This window comes from Falco biarmicus, chromosome 14, assembly GCF_023638135.1.
Source record: "Falco biarmicus isolate bFalBia1 chromosome 14, bFalBia1.pri, whole genome shotgun sequence".
Taxonomy (NCBI): Eukaryota; Metazoa; Chordata; class Aves; order Falconiformes; family Falconidae; genus Falco; species Falco biarmicus.
In genome coordinates, this window is record NC_079301.1 from 9,790,408 (window position 1) to 9,811,877 (window position 21,470).

The 21,470-nt window shown below is 52.8% G+C and overlaps 1 protein-coding gene across 4 annotated transcripts in view; it reads right to left on the reverse strand.

Moving 5' to 3' along the window:
- Window positions 1–20,940, reverse strand: part of DOCK11 (dedicator of cytokinesis 11) — an 85,154-nt gene extending 64,214 nt beyond the window's left edge. For 3 of the 4 annotated variants that reach the window (XM_056359482.1, XM_056359483.1, XM_056359480.1), the window contains exons 1-4: window positions 20,750–20,940; window positions 2,217–2,333; window positions 1,906–1,995; window positions 1,155–1,237 (exon numbers count right to left, since the gene is read on the reverse strand). In XM_056359482.1, coding sequence (XP_056215457.1) covers window positions 1,155–1,237; window positions 1,906–1,995; window positions 2,217–2,333; window positions 20,750–20,851 — 392 coding nt within the window. In that variant the 5' untranslated portion in view covers window positions 20,852–20,940. Of the gene's footprint in view, window positions 1–1,154; window positions 1,238–1,905; window positions 1,996–2,216; window positions 2,334–10,366; window positions 10,430–20,749 lie in introns of those variants that run through there. The other variant, XM_056359484.1, reaches the window with a different exon arrangement.
- Between the last annotated feature and the right edge of the window lie 530 nt (window positions 20,941–21,470).

Genomic DNA, 21,470 nt, shown 5'->3' on the forward strand with positions numbered 1-21,470 from the left:
GCCCAGCGACAGGACAAGGGGCAACAGGCACAAACTGCAGCACAAGAAGTTCCTTCTGAAGATGAGGAAGAACTTCTTTACCACGAGGGTGGCAGATCCCTGGGACAGGCTGTCCAGAGAGGCTGTGCAGGCTCCTTCTCTGGGGACATTCACACCCGCCTGGACGTGACTCTGTGCAGCCTGCCCCAGGTGACCCTGCTTTGGCCAGGGGTTGGACTAGATGGTCTCCAGGGGTCCCTTCCCACCCCGACCACTCTGTCATTCTGTGATTTTGCTGACTTGCACCTATGCAACACAGATGCAGCAGGTCAGCTCATATTCCATCTTGCTAAAAAAGAAGCCAGATCAGACTGCAAGGTTGTTCACAGATTTTAATATGATTTGATCAACAGTGTTGCCCCATTGCTGCTTTACATCCCTGCGAGATCCTCAGAACAGACCCATTTCAGCCAATTAACAAGAAAAAGCATTTAACAAGCTGCCAGCACACGAGCAGCCTGAACAGCGGTCCAGGCATGCAAGAGCAGAGCCGGCGCCATCACTGAGAAAATAACAATCCACCAGAAATCCGAGATGTATACGCCTGTCTGAAAAACCCAGTTAGCTTTGGGGCTGGAATCACTGGCAAAGCCCAGCATTTCAAAGTACATCACGCCCCAGCACTGCCAGCATGACCAGTGATACTACACCACCAGACTGAAGTTGTCAAACAATTTCTCAGTGACAGGGGGCACAAAGAGGATCTGCTCAGCATGGGAACACCATGCCTAGCACCCAGAGAGCATCAGCCCAGTGGGACAACGAGCCTCCCAATTCAGGATGAGCAGACACGGCCAGCATTATTTATCCTGCCACGAGTCCAGACTGTAGTCCGTCCTCATCCCAGGTGGAGGGGGCTGTTTGCACGCTGGTGGATAGCATGTGGAGCAATGACTCACGCTGACAGTGCTGCCAGCAGCTCCGAGACAGAGCTGAGTAACAACGGTGTGATACCACGAACCTCTGGCTCTCCAACCTTCAGAGCGCCATGCCTGTGGAGGGGAGGCTGCTTGTGGGACAGGCATCAGGACGAAAGGCAGACGATTTCTGCTAAGCCTGACCAAACCCCAGCCCTGTGACCATGCATTAGTATTCCAAGGGAGCATGACACTTACCATGGCAACATCCGAAAGTCTCCTGAGTATTCCTCATACTTGTAGTTTACCACGTGCCAGTCAGAGCTGTAGGTTTTAATGCACTGAAAGGAAAACAATACAGCTCTTTGAAAGCTACACCAAGCAAAACAAAACCCTGCACAGCTCTGAAAGGTTATACAGACTGCTGGGTGAGGCAAGCACAAGTGGAAAGGGTCTGAACAAGGCTGCTGCACTTGTTTTATGCTGCAGTACCGAATTTCATACGGAATCTTTTCAGCACAGAAACAAAATCACACAGCATCTGGCCTGCCACACGGCTACTGATTTTGTATTTACATCAACCCAGGGCTTTGAAAAAAGGAGTAGCAATTTGGGAGGGGACTGTTTTCCAGAAAGCGCCAATTTTCTGCCCTCAGAAATGTAATGCCTCTAACTTGACATTGACCACCGCTTGGCATATAGTTCCACTGCACCTGGAGGGAATGGTCCTAACAAACTCGTGGCACTCAGGACCCTGATGTACACACTGCAGCTCAGGCAGGTGGTGCAAAGCCACACGCTTTATCTGCGCACAAAACCCGCTGGCAAGCAGCACTGAGCAAGAGACACAAGCGAGAATGATCTCTTGCAGCCAGCCTGCCTGTGACCGGTGCTTCCCAGCAGGAAAAGCTAAGTGATCGGCCACCTCACAGACTGGGAGCTACGGCAGAGCGTCCTGCTTAAGGGACAAAGTGCTAAGGGCAGGCGTTGCGCAGACTTTTGCCCCTACCTCTTTGACAAAGAGACTCTGAGCTTTCTTTAGAGCATCTTCTGGCACTGTTGACTGGACAGTCCTTCTCTGTCGACCAATGACTGAGATCTGCAGGAAAGAGGAGAACATGTTTTCAGTGCAAACTGGGTCTTCAGGGCTTGATACTTGCTTTAAACGTGGTGGGCTCAAATCGCCAGTGGGTCCTTTTGGTTTCGCGTGTCAGTAATGCAGCCAAAATGAACATGAGGTTAACGGTGGAAGTTTTCCAAGGTAAGCAGGACCGGAGAAGAATGAGCCTCAAACATGAGAACCAGCCAGTGCAAACTCACAGATACATCTTCGATCGGAAATATCAGCAGGTCCCGGAGGGGATCACTGTAGATCTGAACTCTGCGTTGAAGGATCACGTTCTCATAGTCCAAGGGTTCAACCACTTTTGTTTTTTCCTGCAGGAAAAATAGAAGATGAAGAATTTACATATATATAATATATAAACTAACAATTAACTACCACCTTGTGCTTAATGTAGCCTGACAACTTCAAACTGCATTACCAATGGACTACTCATTAATTCAGCAATCTGATTCTCATGTGATGCAGGTAGCCACCAGTGTGCATGTTTCACAGAGAGAGGTAACAAAAGGGTTAAGTTATTTGTGCCTGGTAATAAGCTAGGGGAAGAAACAAAGCACCGAGCTGCTCCCATCTGAGCAGAGTCTCTGATTTCTTAATGGAGCAAGAAATCTTCCTGGACAGGCCACAGCTTTAACAGCTGCAAGCTTTAGCGTATTTATGTTTGAGCAGCTCATCCGTGCAGCTCAGAAGAAATACGGTCTCCTACGCTGGCGCTGCTCAGCTCGAAGTCGGTTTTGCTCGAGGAGCTGATGAGAGAAGCTCTCTCTCTGGAAACTTGCCCCTGGCGAGAGGAGAGCAGGCCAGCCGCTACAGCTTCCAGAGCAAGGCTCTCGCCCTGTGGAAGGAAGAGCAGCATCCCTCTGGAAAGGCAGGAAAGCCCTCTCCATAAATCACACCTCAGCCACAGCTGAAGGCTGGAAAAATCTGGGGACTAGCTTTGCTCTCAGCTCCGTTTCTGGGAAGCAAGAGGAACTTATCCAAAATCCCTGGAGTCACAAGTTAAAACTGTTAGGAGAACGTCATTACATTTGTTATTGCACTACTTTTGTCTGTGTTACAAGCCCAGAAAAGAGTTAGCACTGCAACTGTGAAAATTAACCTTCACACTAAAAGCAAACACATAATTCTGTATATGAATGGTCACAATAAAATGAGAAGCAAATTCTGATACATCAGCTTTGGCTTGTTTTGAATCTTGACCCAAAACCTTGATGCCTGGCCATGCCATGGACGTCCAGGGACACCCTCCAGCAGCCGTGTGATGCCAGGATGGTACGTGCCCCTGGAGCACACACCCTTGCAGGACGGTGTGTTTGGGCTCTCCACTCTCAAAACAGGAATGTCGGATGCTTCCCCACCAGCAGCACACTCTTCCTCCCTGCTGAATGGTTTTGCGGCGGTGAACTGTTCACATAGCCCTGAGTTAAAGATGAGACCCGTACAAGGTCTCTTGCTGTAGACAGCAAAACCTGCAGCCCAAGAAAATGAGTCCAAAACAAGGACCAAAAGCTCAGGACCTCTGGGTAAACAGCTGCATCACCAAGTGCCCAAACAGCTCACTACTGCCTGTGACACGGGAGATAAGCCAAGAAATCAAGACTGCTCCTTCAAAACCAGCCAGAGCCCAAGGGTTTGTCCTATGCCTTTGGCTCCTGAGCCTCTGGGATGCATTAATTAACGTCTTCAAGCCCTTTGCAGCAAATGTGAGCCAGGGTCTTGCTTTAATGACAATGGAGCATCTCCTGCATCGAAGTGGAGCTGACGCTGGGACTTTGGGGAGGCAGTTGTCACGTAAGGGGGTAACACCCGCAGGCAGGAGCTGTTTGGGGGTGGTCACGCTTTAATCTTGTTTTCATCTTTTTCTGAAACGTTGCAGAAAATCTTTGTATGGTGGTATCTTCTCATACACTAGCATCTGCGAAAAACAGTCAAAGAATTGTAGAAAAAGGTTTTTCTCCTTTTTTGCCATACTCCGTAGCAAACCTGGGCGGTCTGTTGGGCTGGAGCAGTGAAGGCAGCTGTCTCGCCCAGGCTGCCTTTGGCTTCTCTCAGAGGACCAGCCCCACCAAGCAGAGGCCATTCCTCGGTCCCAGGTGCACGACTGGTGAGCTTTTAATACGTTCAGAAAGCAAAACTGAGATGAAAGCTTTTCCCCACAGCACTTCGGAAATGCAAGGCGGCTACCTTTCACGCTGGATTTCCCAGAACTGCTTCCCAGCAGCAGAACGACATTCCAGCATCTCTGACCCGTGTGCAGTTACAGCCTGTTTTACTCATGTAAGCAACACCTGGGTCCTGTGCAAGCCTCCAGGCAGAGCTATTTCTGCACAGCCTTTTGCTGAGCACCCACTTGTGCCGCGCTTCTGGCTATCCACAGAGAAGCTCTAACTCTTGGCTTCAGAAAATATACCTCTTGCCCCAGACAGTTTTGCATTCATAACGTCTCTTTTCCATGCTGCAGGAATCCAGCATGGATTAGCTCAGCTATCTGAAACAGTTCCCCTCTTAATGGCTCTCTGGAAACTTTGCTTCACTGTTTGCACAGTCCTGAAAGGAACCTCGCAAGCCTCAGCACCAGCAGAAGCGCTGCAGCCGTCATGGGAGAAGCCTACCAAGCCCACCGGTGGGAAAGCCAAGGTGACTGGGCAGAGAGCCCCCCCGGGTGCCAGAGCGTACAGGGGCTCTGCCCGCTCCCCCGGCCGTGGGGATCCGGGGCACGGTGTGGTGAACGCTGCCAGCCCCGCTGCACGCACAGCGCCTCTTGCTCCTGCACCCAGGACCTAAGCTACACGGGAATCCCATCAAAAAAGAAAGAGCCCATCTGAAAAACAGAAGTCCCGAAAACCCAGCAGGTAGACAGAGAAAAAGAACGTAATTTTCCCTCAGTTAGTCTCACGCTCTTTAAATGCTTAATTGAATTTCATTAATCGTCTGAAACAGCGGTCTTATTTCAAGATAACACTACGTGCTTCTGAAAATTTGCTAGGCTTTGCAAATTAACGTGAATTAACAGGATATTCATGAGCTGCTCTCCTATTTGCAGGTCTGGGGCCACACATCCCCAAAATTCGTCCGCCCCAGCAGACCGGGCAGGACCCTACAGACCAGGCGCACGGCTCACCGCCGATCTACCCGATTGACACTTCTCGCTGTAATCACTGCAGCAATCCCAGCAAAACTCAGCAGTGTAAGCTGGTTAAAGCAGCGCCATGAGCCTGAGTGCTGCTTACACCAGCTCCCTGTCTCACCTCACCCTACCAGCAGCTGTAACAGTAAATTAAACTCCCTCTAAAAACTTTTTATATTGCTATAGCATTAAATACTAGCTTTGGGTACACAGAACTCAGGCCTTCCAATTACGCAGTGGTTTTAGTCCTTTTTTTATTTTGCAACATTGTCCTGGAACTCTGTGTTTCTAAAGTTGTTCTTTTCAAAAGTTGGGGTTTCGATAACATTTCTTTTCCAGCTTTGACACCTCCAATGACCAGCAAGATAAAAGTCCTGGCAGTCACCCCCATGGGATCCGGTGACAATTAAAGGGTAAGGACTGAAAAGGACCCCACACCCTCACGTGAGAGGTTTCAAAACCCATACAGCACTGCCCACTACAGCTGTGAAAAAGCTCCTGAAAATAACTCACTACAGCCCTTCCACTCTTGTGGAGTTAGCGATACTGAACGGACCGTGTTGTGCAGGCTGGTGCTGGGATCTGTAATTCCACAAGCCATGCCGAGCCCTGAGACACGCAGCTGATGGCCCGGGGAGCTCCAGGAGGTGAGGGATGTACACCTGCAAGGCTGCCGAGAGCTGTCACCCCGGTGGCCTTTGCAGCACCCACAGACGGGCACTTCTCCTCTGGGGCTGTTGAAATGCAGTCCCTAGAGCTCTCCTCACCCAAGCTCTGTGATTTCCCTGCCTCAGCACACAGCTGCCCTGCGTCACCTGCAGCATGGCATACGCTGGCCATGCTGGCACCCAGCACAATGCAGCCAGTCACAGGCAATGACAGGAACCACAGCAACGTCTCTAAAGCGAAGCCAGAAGATGCAGGTTAAGCTGTTTGCAAGCAAAACAGCGGCTCACAAAAGGATGTGACCTGTCTCCTGCCCACCACTGAGGAAACACAGGCTCCTCCATCCATCCCAAACGGTGCTGGCTGCCTAGCGGGGCCAGGCACGCTCATGCCCCTGCAAACAGACCTGCAGGGTAAGGAAGAATCCAGCACAAATATTTTTCACTCTGGTGCCCAGTATCCCAAAGGGTGAGACATAAAGCTTTAAGCCCTGAAAATCAGATTTCAAAGTCTTAGTTTTCCTGAAGAGCTTGCTAAAAGCACACACCTCCTCACACCCGGGGCTCGGCCTCACGCTGCCCAGTGCTATCACAACAGCAGATGGCACCCACCAAAGTCATTATGAAAGCAGAGGAAAAACTATTACGCTAAAGTAATTAGAGTCTTAGAAACCACAAATTCCTCCACAGGGAAAGCCAATATTGAAGTACGAAGAAATGCTGCCAGTCCAGCAACAAAATCGACCCGTTTCTGCAGGAAAAAACATGCGCTGCTGTCAAAGCCACCCCGCTCTTTGGCATACGTGGAGCAGCTATTTACCCAGGGCAGGCAGGCGGGTGCACAGAGATGCTCCTCGGGTTCCTCTGACCTCGGGGGCTGCAGGAGAGGGCAGCTCACCCCAACCTGCCCACGCCGCTGTTGCAGCACCCCAAGCACAGCCAGCAGCAGCTCCCAGCCCAAACCCACTGCATCAGGATAAAAATCAAGACCTGTGTGAAACACCTCATAGGGGAAAAACATAAGCATGATTTTACACGAAGCTAACAGGAGAGCAGCGTACCCTCCCAGACAAGCCCACCCACCTCTCTTTAAAAAGCCACTGGGTGAAGCCCCCCATGCCAGGCTGTTCCCAAACCCACACGCTGTGCTCTGGGTCTTGCTGCTGCCCCAAGACCTGCTCCCCTGCACAGGGGGGGTCATCTGCCACGCTCGAACCCCCATCCAGGCTGGGTCAGGAGGTTCCGCGTGGACGACAGCACAGGCGAAACAACAGCCTATCTATTACAGTATTCGCTTTGCACCAACAAGCGACTTGGCTGGCATTTTAACAGGAAATTCAATGAAATTACTTCAACAGAAACATGCCCACGAACACCAACGCAAGGCTCTGCCTTTGGCCAAGCACAAGCACAAAGAGCCCCGCGCAAGGAAAAACCCCAAGTCAAGGTCCCCATCCTCAGTGCCCTGCCTGTCCTGCACCCGCTGCCAGCCCCAGCACAAACCCCCACTGGACAGAACCCACCAGAGCTTGAAGGAAAGGTTTAGCAAAAGAATTACCCATTAATTAAGATGGGGGAATCTTAAGAAGTCAGATCACATTGTCACCTTCCTCTATCCATTTGCAAAACTACACAATTCCTTATATTTGCTTTATAAACAAAGGTTCACAATGACAGCTGGAGGTATCCATGTGTGGGAGTATAGGAAAGGACATTTCTATTTTAAAGTTTAATTGCGTGAAAAACAGTAGCCACCTGTCTTCTAGCATTCTGCTTTTGTATGCCATACAAACATGTCGACGTTTTTATTACATAATTAATGTTTTCCTGAGATCCTTTGCTCCCAGAATTACAACAGGTATAATCCAAGTGATGTGAATGTACAAAAAGTGAATGAAAAATGTTTTATTTAAGGATTTAAACTATCAGAAAGCTTTTGTATTTTCAGTCCTTTCAGGCTGGCTCTCATTTAAAATAATCTCCAGAGAAGAAAATGGCAAACCCAGCTGGTTTGGCTCCACTTTCACCAATTTGCTCGTCCCTTTGTGTTGACACGAGCCCTGCAGCGGCTGCCAGCACACGCTTCCCGTTGCACGGTGGGAGCCAAGCCCAGAGCAACCCCCAGCACCGTGCTCAGCCTTCGCCTCTCATGGCACTGACGGCCAGCACACACACACACATGCTCCTCCATCTCTGCCCGGTGCAGCCGGCCCTGCAGCGCTTCCTCCGTGCTTTCCACTGAAAAACTTGCGGGTTCGACAGCACTCGGGACGTGGGGTTTTCTCACTTCCTCAGAAACGAAGCTCTACCCAGTGCATGCACCTACACTCACAAAGCAGCTGGAGACACACAAGTGATGGTTCTCGCCCTGGTTTCAGCTGGGATGGAGTTATTTTTCTTCTCGGTAGCTGCTGCAGTGCCGTGTTTTGGATTTGGTGTGAGAACAATGTTGATAGCACACTGGTGGGTTTGGTTGTTGCTGGGTAATGCTTATACGAAGTCAAGGACTTTTTGGTTTCTTGGGTCCTACCAGCGAGAGGGCTGGAGGGGCACGGGAAACTGGGAGGGGACACAGCCAGGACAGCTGACCTGAACTGGCCAAAAAGGTGTTCTATACCATACGACGGCATGCTGACTATATAAACTGGAGGAAGAAGGAGGAAGGTGGGGACACTTGGCATTATGGCATTTGTCTTCCCGAGTAACCGTTGGGTGTGATGGAGCCCTGCTCTCCTGGGGATGGCTGAACTCCCGCCTGCCCGTGGGAAGCGGTGAATGGATTCCTTGCTTTGCTTGCCTGCGCAGCTTTTGCTTTACCTATTAAATCGTTCTTGTCTCAACCCCTGAGTTTTACATTCCTTTCCGATTCTCCTCCCCATCCCTCTGGGTGAGGGGGGAGTGAGGAAGCGGCTGTGTGGGGCTGGGTTGCCGGCCGGGGTTAAACCACGACAGTTCTTTAAAGTAGCTAAAGAGACAACAGGAAATAGCATGCACCACATGTACATATAACTGCATTGTGTCAGACTGTATAACTGTTCCCCAAAATTTAGCAAGCATTTTACAACCTATTTGCTGCCTCATCAGCTGCAGCTCTGTAACACGCTTACACGGAAAGCCTGGCAAAGCCCAGATTTTAAAACAAATCGCAAAGGGCCAAGTAGATGAAATACACAGAAAACAGGAGGCAAAGTCAATCTGGGGAACTGATTAAAAGCTAAAGGAGGGGAAAAAACCTGAAGCGTACAACTACCCTTTGGACATACTAGTCACGGTCACATCACTTCCAAGGCTGGCAACAGCCCGGGGCAGAGAGAGACCACTTCCCACCGCAGTGTGCCATCAGGAAACACGAGGATACCTCTCAGACAGAGAAGAGAACTCCCTGGTTTTTATTTTGCTCATGAAACCTGACAGTACATGGGAGTACATGACGGTACATGGGAGAATTTACACAGTGCCTGGGAACTGAGAAAACTCACTTGGCAAACTGTATGGGCACATGGAACTACGGAATTTCTATCCGTAGAAAAGCTTTTTCAAAGCCAGGGATTCAAAGATCTCAGGTCAAGGCTCTCTCAAATGATGTGGTCTTCAATAGCTCTTTTTTTTAAAAAAAAAATTTCTTAATAGTACATTTATGACTCTTTTTTCTGCCCCCAGTTCCTGCACTGCCGCCTGGTCCCGTTTACAGGCGCTAACGCAAGCTTGCAGGAAGGCTACAGAGTTTCATTTAAAAAAGCTGAGATTCACACATAATTCATCATTCCAGGAACTCGGGAATAAGCAAGAACAATGAAAAGCGGGAAACCCTGAGCTTGGCTATCCAGCACCTGGAACCACCATAGCCCTGTGCAAAGCCAGAATAAACTCTGCACCCTAAAAAACTCCGCATTCAGAAGCACGGGAGAGGGAAGAGGTGGAAAGAGAAAAGAGGGGAGGAAGGGCAAACCGGGAGGCACTGTGAGTCAGCACACATGGCAGCAGTCACAACACGATGCAGCCTTGCTGCTGCCAAGAGGTTTGTGGGCTTCTCAGCAAAGCCACATTTTGGGAGGAAACCCGAAGGCAGGCAACGAAGCAGCTCTCCCCAGGCGATGGGAAGCTCGTGCCTACGAGCGTGCTGCGAACCCAGCACTCAGCTGGAGGTAACAGCAGGGCCCAGGGCAAGATGCGCAGAGGTGGGCTACGGTAAAACCACAAGGATGAAAAATAGTCAATAAAGCTGGGTATGAGCAGGCCAAAACTATTTTTACACCGGCCAAAGAGAATGAAGTTTAAAAACACAAGAGGAATGCCCAGACAGGAATCCTGGCAATGCTGAAGGCACAGAAACACTGAGCTTGAGACCACAGGAGAAATGTCTGCACCTGGGACAGGGGAGAAACATGGGCTGTAAGATGGACATAGAAACACTGAGCGTTTTGTGCGATGCCAAGGAAGGAAAACCTCCTGAGGAGAAGGAGCAGAGGAAGCAAGGGGAGGGAAAGGGTGTCAGGAACCAGTCCCAGGTGGTGCAGAGGCAGGTGGGATGGGGGATGCAGGGTTTGCTCACCTGGGGACGGGCTGTGGTGGAGGCAGGTGAGTACAGAGGAGATGCCATGGGAAACAGGTCCTGCGTGAAGGCTGGGGCTGCGTAGCTGCAGGAGGGGGAAAGAAATGGGAACAGGGAGCCCAAGAGGGGATGGCGGAGAGGGTGTGTGCTGCAGACAGGAGGGAGCCCCGATGGGCAACGGGGAAGGGAAGAAGGATGAGATGAGGAGAAGGGGCCTGGCAGGGAGAGATCAGGTGCCAACTGCACCCTCCCACGGGCAGTGAATGAGCAACCTCCAGAACAGGACCCCTCCTGACAGCTCCAGCGTGATGCTCCCAGGGCCCGAGCCTGCCCGGCGGGCACTGCCTGCTGCAGGGTGGCCTGGCCTGCACCCCACTCCCTGCTCACCCAAATCCAGGGCGAAGCTGGCAGCACTACCTTGCATGGATGCACACAGCACACGGATGCATGTGGATGCTCTGTGGCCCACAGCAGAAAGAGGAAAGCAGGACACAGGCTTGCACGGGACAGATCAACACACGGGAGCAGATCTGTGGCACGCCAGCCCTCCAAGGGCTCTTCTCTGCCACCAGCAGCAAACATCCTTCCTTGGGCAGCGTGGGCTCCCCGAGGAGTTGTTTCCCCAGCTGCAGTCCAGGCAAGCAGACTCTCCCTTCCCCACTACCCGGCACCCCCACAGCAAGCTACAAGACTCACTTTGTCTCTTTTTCACCCAGAAATGGGCACACAGGGCAAAGAGAGCCCAGCAGCTGGACAGCAGGAGGTACAGCTGCAAGTACATCATCTCCAGGGGTCTCACTAGTCCAGGGTCTGCGTGACAGTCCCCACGCTCCCATCTCCATACAGGAGTTACGTGCCATTCTGCGCCACACTCCAGCTCTGAAACAGTGTAGGCAGCACAAGGCTGCTGCACCCCTTTCTCCCCCTGCTCTGTGTTCAGCGCAGATGGCTGCATCCCACAGGAGCTTTCAGACAAATAAAAAGCCACGCGGTGGGAAAGGGGAAAATGGGTGCATAGTCCTGGCACCCTGCGAGAAAACACTTTCAGTGGAAATGACTCACGCTTTCCCTCCAAAAGTAAAGAGCAAAAGCCTGTCCCCTCTCTCGAGCTTCCCTCCACCCTGTCCAAGTCCTGTGCAAAAGGATCTCACCGAGCCACAACTCTCTTCTCTCCTCCTGCATCGATAGGCCCAGCTGGCAGCGAAATCTCATCTGAGCCCTAAACGAAGGGCAAACTGTGTTCTGGCTGTTTTGCAACTTGTATGTCTCCTTTTTCAATGTAATGCCCAATTCCCTAGTGACAAAGCAAGAGTGTGCAGTTATCAGCACTGCCTCCGAGAGTGGCGTAGCATCAGTGCAGGACGCCAGCTTGTAGAAAGGAGAAACAGTCAAAAGCTGATGTCCGTGTAGACATACAAATATTTACCTGTCATTATTAGGCCTGGAAAACAAAACTAATTCAGGCCTTGAAATGTTTTCAAACTGGCTTAGAAATTACACGAAGTCAGGATAATCAGCGTATGGCTCTTTATTTCCCTTACACTTAAGCAGAAGTGTACTCTACACTTGCAGCCCTTAGCAGCCTTTGAAACTTAGCTCTGCAGCCACAGCGCTGTTTTTTCCTTAAAGCTTGAGATCCTTGCATAATCGCTTGGGCAAAGGAAACAGCTGTCAGAAAGAAGCTGCGCTGCCACGAAGCAGCCAGAGCTCACAGCCACCCCGTGAGCGGCCCAGGCTGCCAGGCAGTGCTGCCGCTCCAGCCCACGCGCGCTTCACCTTCGCACATCACCTCTGAAAATCATGCCCTGAACAAGTGCCAAATCAATAGCAAAAGCACCAGTGGAGGTAAGTGGCAGCTGGGGGCACGGCCCGTCTCTGGCATAAACACACACTTGCGGTGACCCAGCACTGCTCCTGCACAGGGCAGGGAATTAGGGCAAGCATCTGCGATTGCTTTCATACCCTTGTTCCTGCACCCTGACCTTCCTCAGAATCACCGAGTGCTTCTGTGTGAGAGACACCAGTGACAGCTCAGTACAGACTGCCACGGCATCTCCGGGCCCCAGACACAACACCTAAAGTCCTGCGTGTCCCTAGCTGCACAGGTACATCCTGGCTCAAATCCAGCCCTTCTGCACGAGGAGCAGAGGGAGGGATCAGCGTAGCTCTACATCAGCAGAGCTGCACCTGCATCCAGCTGAGCAGCTGCCGCAGAGCATGAGAGCAATGAAAACACGGCACAGCTTTGAATTTCTCCTCTGAAAATAATAGTAGAAATTGGCAAAAGGGTACTGGTTTCTATGGGACAGCTGAATTTCTGCCAGATAGGACTTCTCAAAACATTCTGTAAGCACAGGCATGCTAAAAAAAGAAAACAGTAATTACAATGACAATACTACATGTTATTTATGTAAGTTCTTAACTGGAGCATCCCAAAGTGCTTTTCAGATGTCACTGGCATTTCATCATTTATTTATGTAGTATCAATTTTATATTTAGCATCCAGTTCCAGAATAGCCAGCTTCAGAACATCTTAAAGCAATTAATTGCGCACAAGCAGAACCCCACCCCTTCCTGCCTGCTCTTAAAAACTCTTGTTTTTCACTCAAGAAACCACTCGCATGTGGGGCCAAGCCAAGTGTGCAGCCACTCCCCAAAATCGAGCGGGCAAACCGCTCCTCGGCTTCGCTAGGGCACCAACCCAGGCAGGCAACGGCGAAGCACCTTGCCCAAGCCCATAACAGCAATGCCAGGGGAAAAAGGAGCACACGAAGTCACAAGACAGTTTGTGTTGCCTTAGCAATACCATAAACACCCCAGCAGTGGCTTAACAGCTCAGGAAGCTGTTTGTCTCTGCACCCGTCTACGCTCTGCCTTTGGGCTGCAGGCATCGGATGCAGATGCAGGTGGCTGCAGCGGCTGCAAAGTTAAATTCTTTTCTCTCCAGCAAACACAGGAGGACCTGGGGACAGGCTCTGCAACACTTCAACCCGCCCGCAGTCAAAATGCCATTGTTGACAGAAGCAGCTCCAAGTTCCCCCCAGATGAAGACACCCATACAAGCCCCAGCATCATGCAAGGGGCCAAGGGAGTGATTAGGGCTCCCCGAGCACAGGGGGAAAGGCAGAACTGCAAAGGAAACCTGAGTCCAGTGCAACTTCCCTGGAGCCCCAAACTGCTACTGGAGGTGGCTTTCTGTTGTCCCCTCTTGGGGACAGAGGGGCCAGGCCATGAGGACATCACCCAGCATGGAGCCCAGAGCAGGACGAGGTAATGGGGAGCGCTCTGGGCTGAAACAGGCAGGGTCTCCTTCCAGCCACAACTACTCCCCAGTGACAGCTCTGTGGCAGCAGATATTAATAGGGGAGAGCAGAAATTGCATTTCAGCAAGAAAGGAGAGGGGTGAGAAAGGGTTCAGGAATGAGCAGACCTGACGCCATCAGAGAAGCAGCGGGAGGCAGGGAAAGCTGCAAAGATAAGTCAGGACTGTGCTGAAGGAAAGAGGAGCCAGCAAGGGAAAGCTTTGATTTGTACTTTTTAAGGGAATTAAAGAGATGGAGGGAGCTGGTGGCAGGGAAACATACTCCAGCATTTCTAAGATGACAGCAGTAGCCACAAAGGCATATAAAAACTACTCTTTTCTTCCTTGGACAGAGCAGGAGCGAGGAGGCCAATTAACCAGGGAAGCTAAAGCAGACGTGTGCCCCACGCCTGGCTGCTGTTCAGCTGCTGTGTGTGACCATGACTTGCATTCTCAGGCCACAGAAATGTCAAAAGCTTTGTGTAATTTTGCATCATTAGAGATAATAAATCAGCGTGCAAAGGGCTAAATGAAATGCTGAAAGAGCCACCAAGCTGCATATATAAGAGGATGCTACAACATGCACTACAGCAGGTAGCCCAGGTTCAAACGCTCCTGGTCCTGGGGGTGGGGGGTCTCTGAAAATATCTCCAGATACCAGGAGAGGCTGACACAAAGCCTGCCAGCCATCCCCTCTCTGGATTTTGAGTGCACCACATCCCTAACCGCATTGCTGGCATTAGCTGCAGGCACCACCACCAACCATCTGTTCCAGGCGTTTCACTGCATTGACGGTGGCAAGTCGGGGCAGATGCTGTCAATGCAGAGACACCTGCATTTTCATGACATCGTCCCTGGCACAGAACAAACCACCCTCAGTCTTGCCCAGCAAGTGCTAAAACCCCGGTCACAAGGCTAGCAAAATGTGGTAAGTGGTATCTGCACATGCGTGTAAAGGCTGGATGCTTTGCTCTCTTCCTAGGGCTTTCCTATAATGGGGAGAGGGACACACATATTTAAATGATGCCTTGGGAAGGCCAAGATTTAGAGCCCATCAAAAGCTTGTCATAGCCTCCGAAAACCTCAAGAAACGGACACACTGACGACAGCTCATCCTATAGCATCCGTTCCTCAGCACACAGGCATGCAAGGTAATGCTTCACCTCTTCTGAACTGGGTATTGGTAGGAGACATGCTGGGGATCTGTTAAGTGGCCCGAAATAGCTGCAACGGCGTACCTGGGGCCTCACTCCTCTCCATAAAACAGTGCCCCTCACCCACACTGAGCCTGCTCAGGCAGGAGCAAACCAGGCCACCTCCACCGCATGTGCCGCCCAGAGCCCTGCCACAGCACTTTGCCAGCGCTGAGCTAAATTCAGCCCCTTACAGCACACGAGCCCCAGTTCAGCAAAGCATGTGATTAATTTTAAGAATGCGTTTAAGTGTTTTCTTGAATAAGCCCCTATGAGCATTAATCTCTCCGTAAGCACTTCCACAGAAGTCACCCGAGCGAGCTGTGGTGGCTGGCTCCGGAGGCAGGACCTGCCCTTGCTGAACCGACAGCAAAACGCCCACCCACTTACGCAGGGGCAGAATTTCCTCCTATGTCTCATATACGTCTCTTTTTTCTATGTAAATTATGCAAACACAGCACATTGACTACACCCAAGGGGGAACATGCATATATTCTGTCTCTCTTGAGCACCAAGATGACTACAAACACTGCATATAAACAGTCTTCACGTTGATCAAAGTGAATTTAGCTTATTAAAAGAAGATTTTATGCAGAAAGCTGACTTCCTCTGCATGAGTATAAATTCAGACACTAATAATATAGTTTAAGCTGAAAAAAACTCCACAGAAAGAACAAAATGCCTTTTTGCCTCCAGTCAAAACCTTCTTAGTATCGCTGTTAAGGAGCTTTTATCTCCTTTTTGTGTCTGCCTGAAACTGAGCCACCCATATAAGCCCAGCCAAGCCAGGATCAAACAAAACCCATCTTCTCCTGGCACGCCGCCCGCCATCTCACGGTGAGGTTTCAGGGAACACATCCCACAGCACCGTGTAACACAGGCGAGCAGACGCTCGGTTTGAATACCTCCGCACGGCAAGGATCGATGCAGTTGTTTGCAAGCGACGGTTCTCCCACACTGCAGTGGCTGGGAGCTCGTGTGCTGGCAGAGGTGTGGCCTGGGTGCCACCGAGCTGCGCCTTGGGGCGCCTGGGGGTGCACCCACTGGCCTGGCTGATGCTCAGTGTGGCCAAATTTTTTGCAGCTGCTCCTTCTCAGATAAGAGACTCCGGGTCCACATCCTTTGTACATCTCCATGGCAAAGCAGTAAATGTATCTTCATTTAATCTGTATAGAAATGATCTAAAGAAAATCAGAGAAATTGTGGGAGACTTAAAATTGCCACCAGATGACTCCTTTTGGCAGCACTGTGGGAAAATGAATTGTCTGGGTTTTGTCAAGCGCTTGCTCCTCTGATCTCATGCCTCCCACACATTTTATTTCCCTGTCGCGACACGGAGAATGACACCTTTGGAAAACTTGCAGCTGGCTCGAGAGACAGCCACCTCCTTGCGCGGCCCCAACCACCGCCGAGCACATCACTGCCAGAGAGAGGGGAGGCTCTGGCTCAGCCGTGGCCTGACATCCACACAGGAAAACAAGTGACCCTGTGCAGCTGATTTCAGGTCCTGAGGCAGAAGGTTGAGCCTTTGCTATTTTCCTGGCAGTGCCACCAGGCCCGGGATTACAGATCTTATTCACATGCACGTGTGCTCCTAAACTGCTCAGCTCTACAACGCCCCACACCACGTTGTCCAGCAGGAAAGCACCGGGGTGCAGAAGCACTTCCATCGGACCAGGGGCCAGCACATCAGAGCATGCGTGTGCATCCTGCTGGCAAGGGCTGAGCTCCTCCTTGCAACGCTCCGGGGGCTGCCCAGGTCCCGTGTCGGCCAGCGCCTCGGTGCAGGTTTCCCCTGCCTTGCTGCACGACTTTCCCGTGAACACTCAGCAACATCTTGAGCATGGGGAGGATGGGAGGCGGGAGATCGCACTGAAGGTCTGAGCCAAAATCACCCATGTCTATCCACTGCCGATGGTCCCTGGCTGCTCTCCCCGAGGTCTAGCCTGCTTGTCCTTCCCAGGTATCGTCAGCACTCTGGCTCTGAAGTCGCACTTCTAGCACAGTATTTTACTGTTGGTGCCCCAAGGTTCAAGCTGCAGGTGGTCTCTTGGTTATCACGCTTCAGCTTTGACTGTTTCTCTCTTTAACTTAATCTCAAAATTTTCCTTCATCTTTTAGCATGCTGTTTATCCCACCTGCCAACTTAACGTTTTTGCTAGACTCGTCTGTTTATTTAAACAGTGACCTTGTTAGTCAGTTGTTCTGCCAAGACTCCATCCGTGAGTTATAATCAGTAGCACACATCAAGGACCATTCAAAAGCTGGAATTGACACGATCTGCCCTACAGCTTTGCAAAGGAAAGTGCACCGAGAGGAGCAGGGTTCCCACGCACCCTGACTGCCACCGGCACCCCTGGCACTCCTGACTCGGCTCTGCGGGGCTGTGAGCACTTTCAAGGGATTCCCGCTGAAGCCTTTTTTCTCAGCAAGACCTCCCTTGCATCACGTTCACAGAGGGGCTGTGTAAGGCCAGAATGACAGCCAGGATCGCTGGGAACACCACCACAGTAAGTGGAAAGAAAAGAGCCCTGAGTGAAAGCTGCACTTCATCCTTCCCCATCCACAGGGCCCAAAGTGCCCCTGAGCTCCCCACCACAGCCTATGCTTACTTTCACTGCTACAGTTCTGGATTAGAGCTCTGCTGATACGGTGAGCGGAAGAGCACTGACTGCATCCTAGAAGCTGGTCCAAGGGGCAATGAGTGGGACATGAGTACCCCAGGACACCTCAGAAAGGGACAACCTCCCTTTGCTACCGATATCTGACCACCACCATATCCAATGCTTCCCCTTCACAAGCACAAAGGAGCAAAGCCCTGCCAAACTCCCACCAACTTTACTCCAGCTTTGCCAACCAAAGAGAACCATAAATATTCTCTTGGTGCTAGACAAGCATAAATGGAAAACCAGGAACAGAAATAGGATGACATGAGCTTCGCTCACCTGCGAGACAGCAGTTTCAGAGCTGCATCATACATCACACTTGCTCAGGCTGGCCATGCAGGAGCACAGTGCTCCTGGCTTGAGATGCATCTCCTTTAATGCACAAATTATGGCTCCATACAAGCTGTTTCCATGACCTTAAAAGCTTCCCTCGTTGAGACGTTTTCATTTACTAGTATTTCATTCAGTGACTACAAATGGCTTCTTACTCCAGACAGTTCCTTGTGTCGAGGTTGTGCCTTGAATGCCCAAAAAGCTGAGATCAACTTACACGCCGAAGGAGCCCTAAGTGCCTACTCCTCTTGCCATTAAAGGAGCCCTAAATGCCCACTCCTCTTGGCACTGAAGTCGCATCCTCTGGGACCTGCAGCATGACCTCTGCTCCCCACCCCTTCACCTCATGCATGCTCACTACCACCGGCACCTGTGGTTTCAGCCGTGATTGCCCCAAGACAAGCAGACAGCCAAGGCACCTGATGGGATCACCGAGGGACAGGGTGTCATCAGGGTCTTTGGGAGTATTAAAACTATTCACATGCTTTCATTGACTTATCATCACCTGCTGTGACCAGGCTGTAGGAAAGGGATGGGATCCTGCCAAGAAAGGTCCCTACTGTGACTCCAGTCTGCTTCAGACTGACAGAAACCCTGGGTCCCGAAACGCTGGGACGCACAGCACCGCATGCTGCCAGCCTGCTCCATCCACTTACCAAGCAGCGGCCCCTGCTCCCCACGTACCCACCGACCACCCCCTGCCTCCCAGGGCCACCAGTGAGCTCAGCGCTGTCCCAGGGCGAGGCACAGCCGGGACTGCAGCCCGCTGGCACACACCTGATGCTGGGGCCCTCAATCTCCCCCGCTCTGCCCATGGTGAGGGGGGGCAGAGGGGCAGGGGATGCACTCACACCATGCGATGCGCTCACACCATGCTCTGCAGCTCCCCAGCTCATCAGTGCCAAGGCTGAGCCTCACTTTGGGAGCAGGATCAGAAACGGTGGCTTTTCAGCCTCCCCCTCTCTCCACCACTCCCCACCATGGTTTCCCAGGACACCTTCACTCTCCCAAGAGCCAGCACACCAGTGCTCAGATATCCTTTCCTTGCAAGGACAATGACCTGGTAGATGGAGAGGAACCACCCTTTTCTTGGAGCAATCTAGGAAGCATGAGCCTCATCCTTAATCACTGAGGGTGGCCAAAGTGCTGAGACAGTCCTATAAGCTTATGCCACCTCCTTCCCCACTCCCCGAACACTGCAGTGTCTTATGGCTCTTCCTAGTGGTGCAGAAGTGCTGGGATTTATCCTTTGCTGCTGGACTATCAAAAGCAGGAAACTGCGCCAAGACTCAGGAATCAGAGACACCTGCCCTCACCCTCCTCCGGTGCTTGGCCACAAACATGCTAAACAGCACAGCAGCTCGGGGGGGGGTGGGTTGCCTGTCAGAGAAGTTGGCAGGGACGGTGTGGGCAATGAAACCTTAGAGAAGATCAGAAAGAGAGAGGCTGCTGATGGATGCTGATGGACTCTGCCAGCTCCAGTGGGTTTTTGGCAAGGTTTTATTTATTTTCATCTGCAGTCCCACCCATCCCTTACCTTTTCAACATAAGGCATCTGGCACAAGCACCGAGTAACCATATGCCTTGTAGGATACCAAAGCTCTTCATGTCCTATACAAACAATTTCATTTTTAATGAGAGGCTCCATCAGCTTGCGCAAAGCATTTGTCCCTATGTACTGTTTATGAAAGAGGGAAAGCCCGTAAGGATCCCTGAACAACTGCACATAGGAAGCAATAGCCACGGTGCTAGGAAATCAGACCGGATTATCATCATAGCTTTTTTTCAGCTTTAGAAATCAGTAAGTTTACAAGAAAACTCTCTTTTTAAAAGAATCGTTTAAACACCCCCTTTTGTTTAACAGCACGTACCGTTTAATCTGACGGTAGAGAACTTGCAGGAATTATTTGCCCAACTTGTGCTGCACTTTCTGCACATCCCATTGACTAACCTTCCATCAAAATCAAGGTCAAAGTTGATAACACGCTAAAGTAATTCAATGAGCAAAGTGAAACACATCCAACAAAGCCCAGGGAAGCTCTGAACCGCCAGCAACACCCAGCCAGGGCAGAGCGCCCAGGACCGCACAGCTGTGTGCACAACAAAGACAACCTGCTGCAGCATCCCACACGCGGGGATGGAGCATCTGAGGAAGCACGTGGCTTTCGCCCCAGACATCCGAGCGTGATTCCCGGGATACATCGCACTCCCGGCCTGCGCCAGTGCCCACGTCTCACCTTGCCAGGCCGTGCCCTTCCGTCCCGCCCTGTTTATTTCGCGGTGTGACGCTGCCTGCGCCCTGTGCCGGGTGCGCCCCGTTACCCGCCTGCTCGGCGCCCCGCACAGGCACCAATGAACCCCCAAAAGCGGCCAAAGCGCCGCTTCCCCGTGATCCTCACGGCGCTGAGCTGCGCCCGGAGGGGCACGGTGCCGGCAGGTGGGATGGCACGGCACAGGGAGCGGAACACAAAGGGGGAATGCTGCCCCTGCCCGGTCCTTCCCCACCGAGCTCTGCCCCTTCCCCATCCCCCGCCCTGCGCAGCCCCCTCCGAACTCTGCCCCTTCCCCATCCCCTGCCCTGCGCATCCCCTCCGAGCTCTCCCTCCTCCCCAGCCCCTTCCCGGTCCTTCCCTACCGAGTTCTGCCCCTTCCCCATCCTCTGCCCGGCGCATCCCCCGCCCTGCGCAGCCCCCCCGAGCTCTGCCCGCTCTCCACCCCCTGCCCTACGCAGCCCCCCCGAGCTCTGCCCTTTCCCCACACCCTGCGCAGCCCCCCCGAACTCTGCCCCCTCCCCTTCCCCTCTCCCCCGGCTCGGCGCGTCCCCTGCCCGCCGCCGCCCGGGAGCTGCCCAAGGTACCGCCGGGGTGCCCCCCGCGGGCCCGCCGCTCACCAGCACCAGGGAGCCCCGCACCGCCTCCGAGACGCTCTGCCGCAGCTCGGCCGCCGTGCCCGGCTTGCTGAGCCGCTTCGTGAACTTCCTCACTTCCGACATGGCGACATGGTCCGCGCCGAGCGCCGCGGGGCCGCGCCGAGCCGAGCCGCTGCCTCCCTGCCGGCGGGCGCGGCGGGGCCGGGCGGGCGGAGCCGCCCAGCGCCGGGCGGGCCCGGGGAGGGTCCCCGGCTCGGCCCGCCCCGCTCCGGCTGCCGGCCCCGCTTTGTCCCCGCCGCAGGTGCCGCGCCCCCCGCCTCCGCACAAAGCCCCGGGCCCGGCGGGGGGCGGCCGGGCTGGTGCGGTGCCGCAGCCGGGCGTGGGGGGGGACGCTCCCCGGACGGAGCTGCAGGGACGCGGCCCCAGCGTGCCCCGAGGGGCACCGTGCGGCTGGGGGGGCGGTCTCCGTGTGTGTCCCCAGGCACCGGCCTCCAGCCGCAGCTACGGCGCGCCGGTGCCGCGCTGCCGCCGGGGAGGGGTCGCTGCCCCCGGGGAGGGGTCGCTGCCCCGGCGGGGACCTGCCGCTCTGGCCCGGTGGGCTCGGCTCAGCGCTGCCCGAGGTGTGTCCCTGCTGCACTCGCCCGGTTCCTGCACGGCTAAACCGGATCCGGGACAAGCTCTTACCCCCGAGCGTCTCCAACCTATAGGACTTGCTACAGGAAAGCGCTTCGCTTATAGAGGC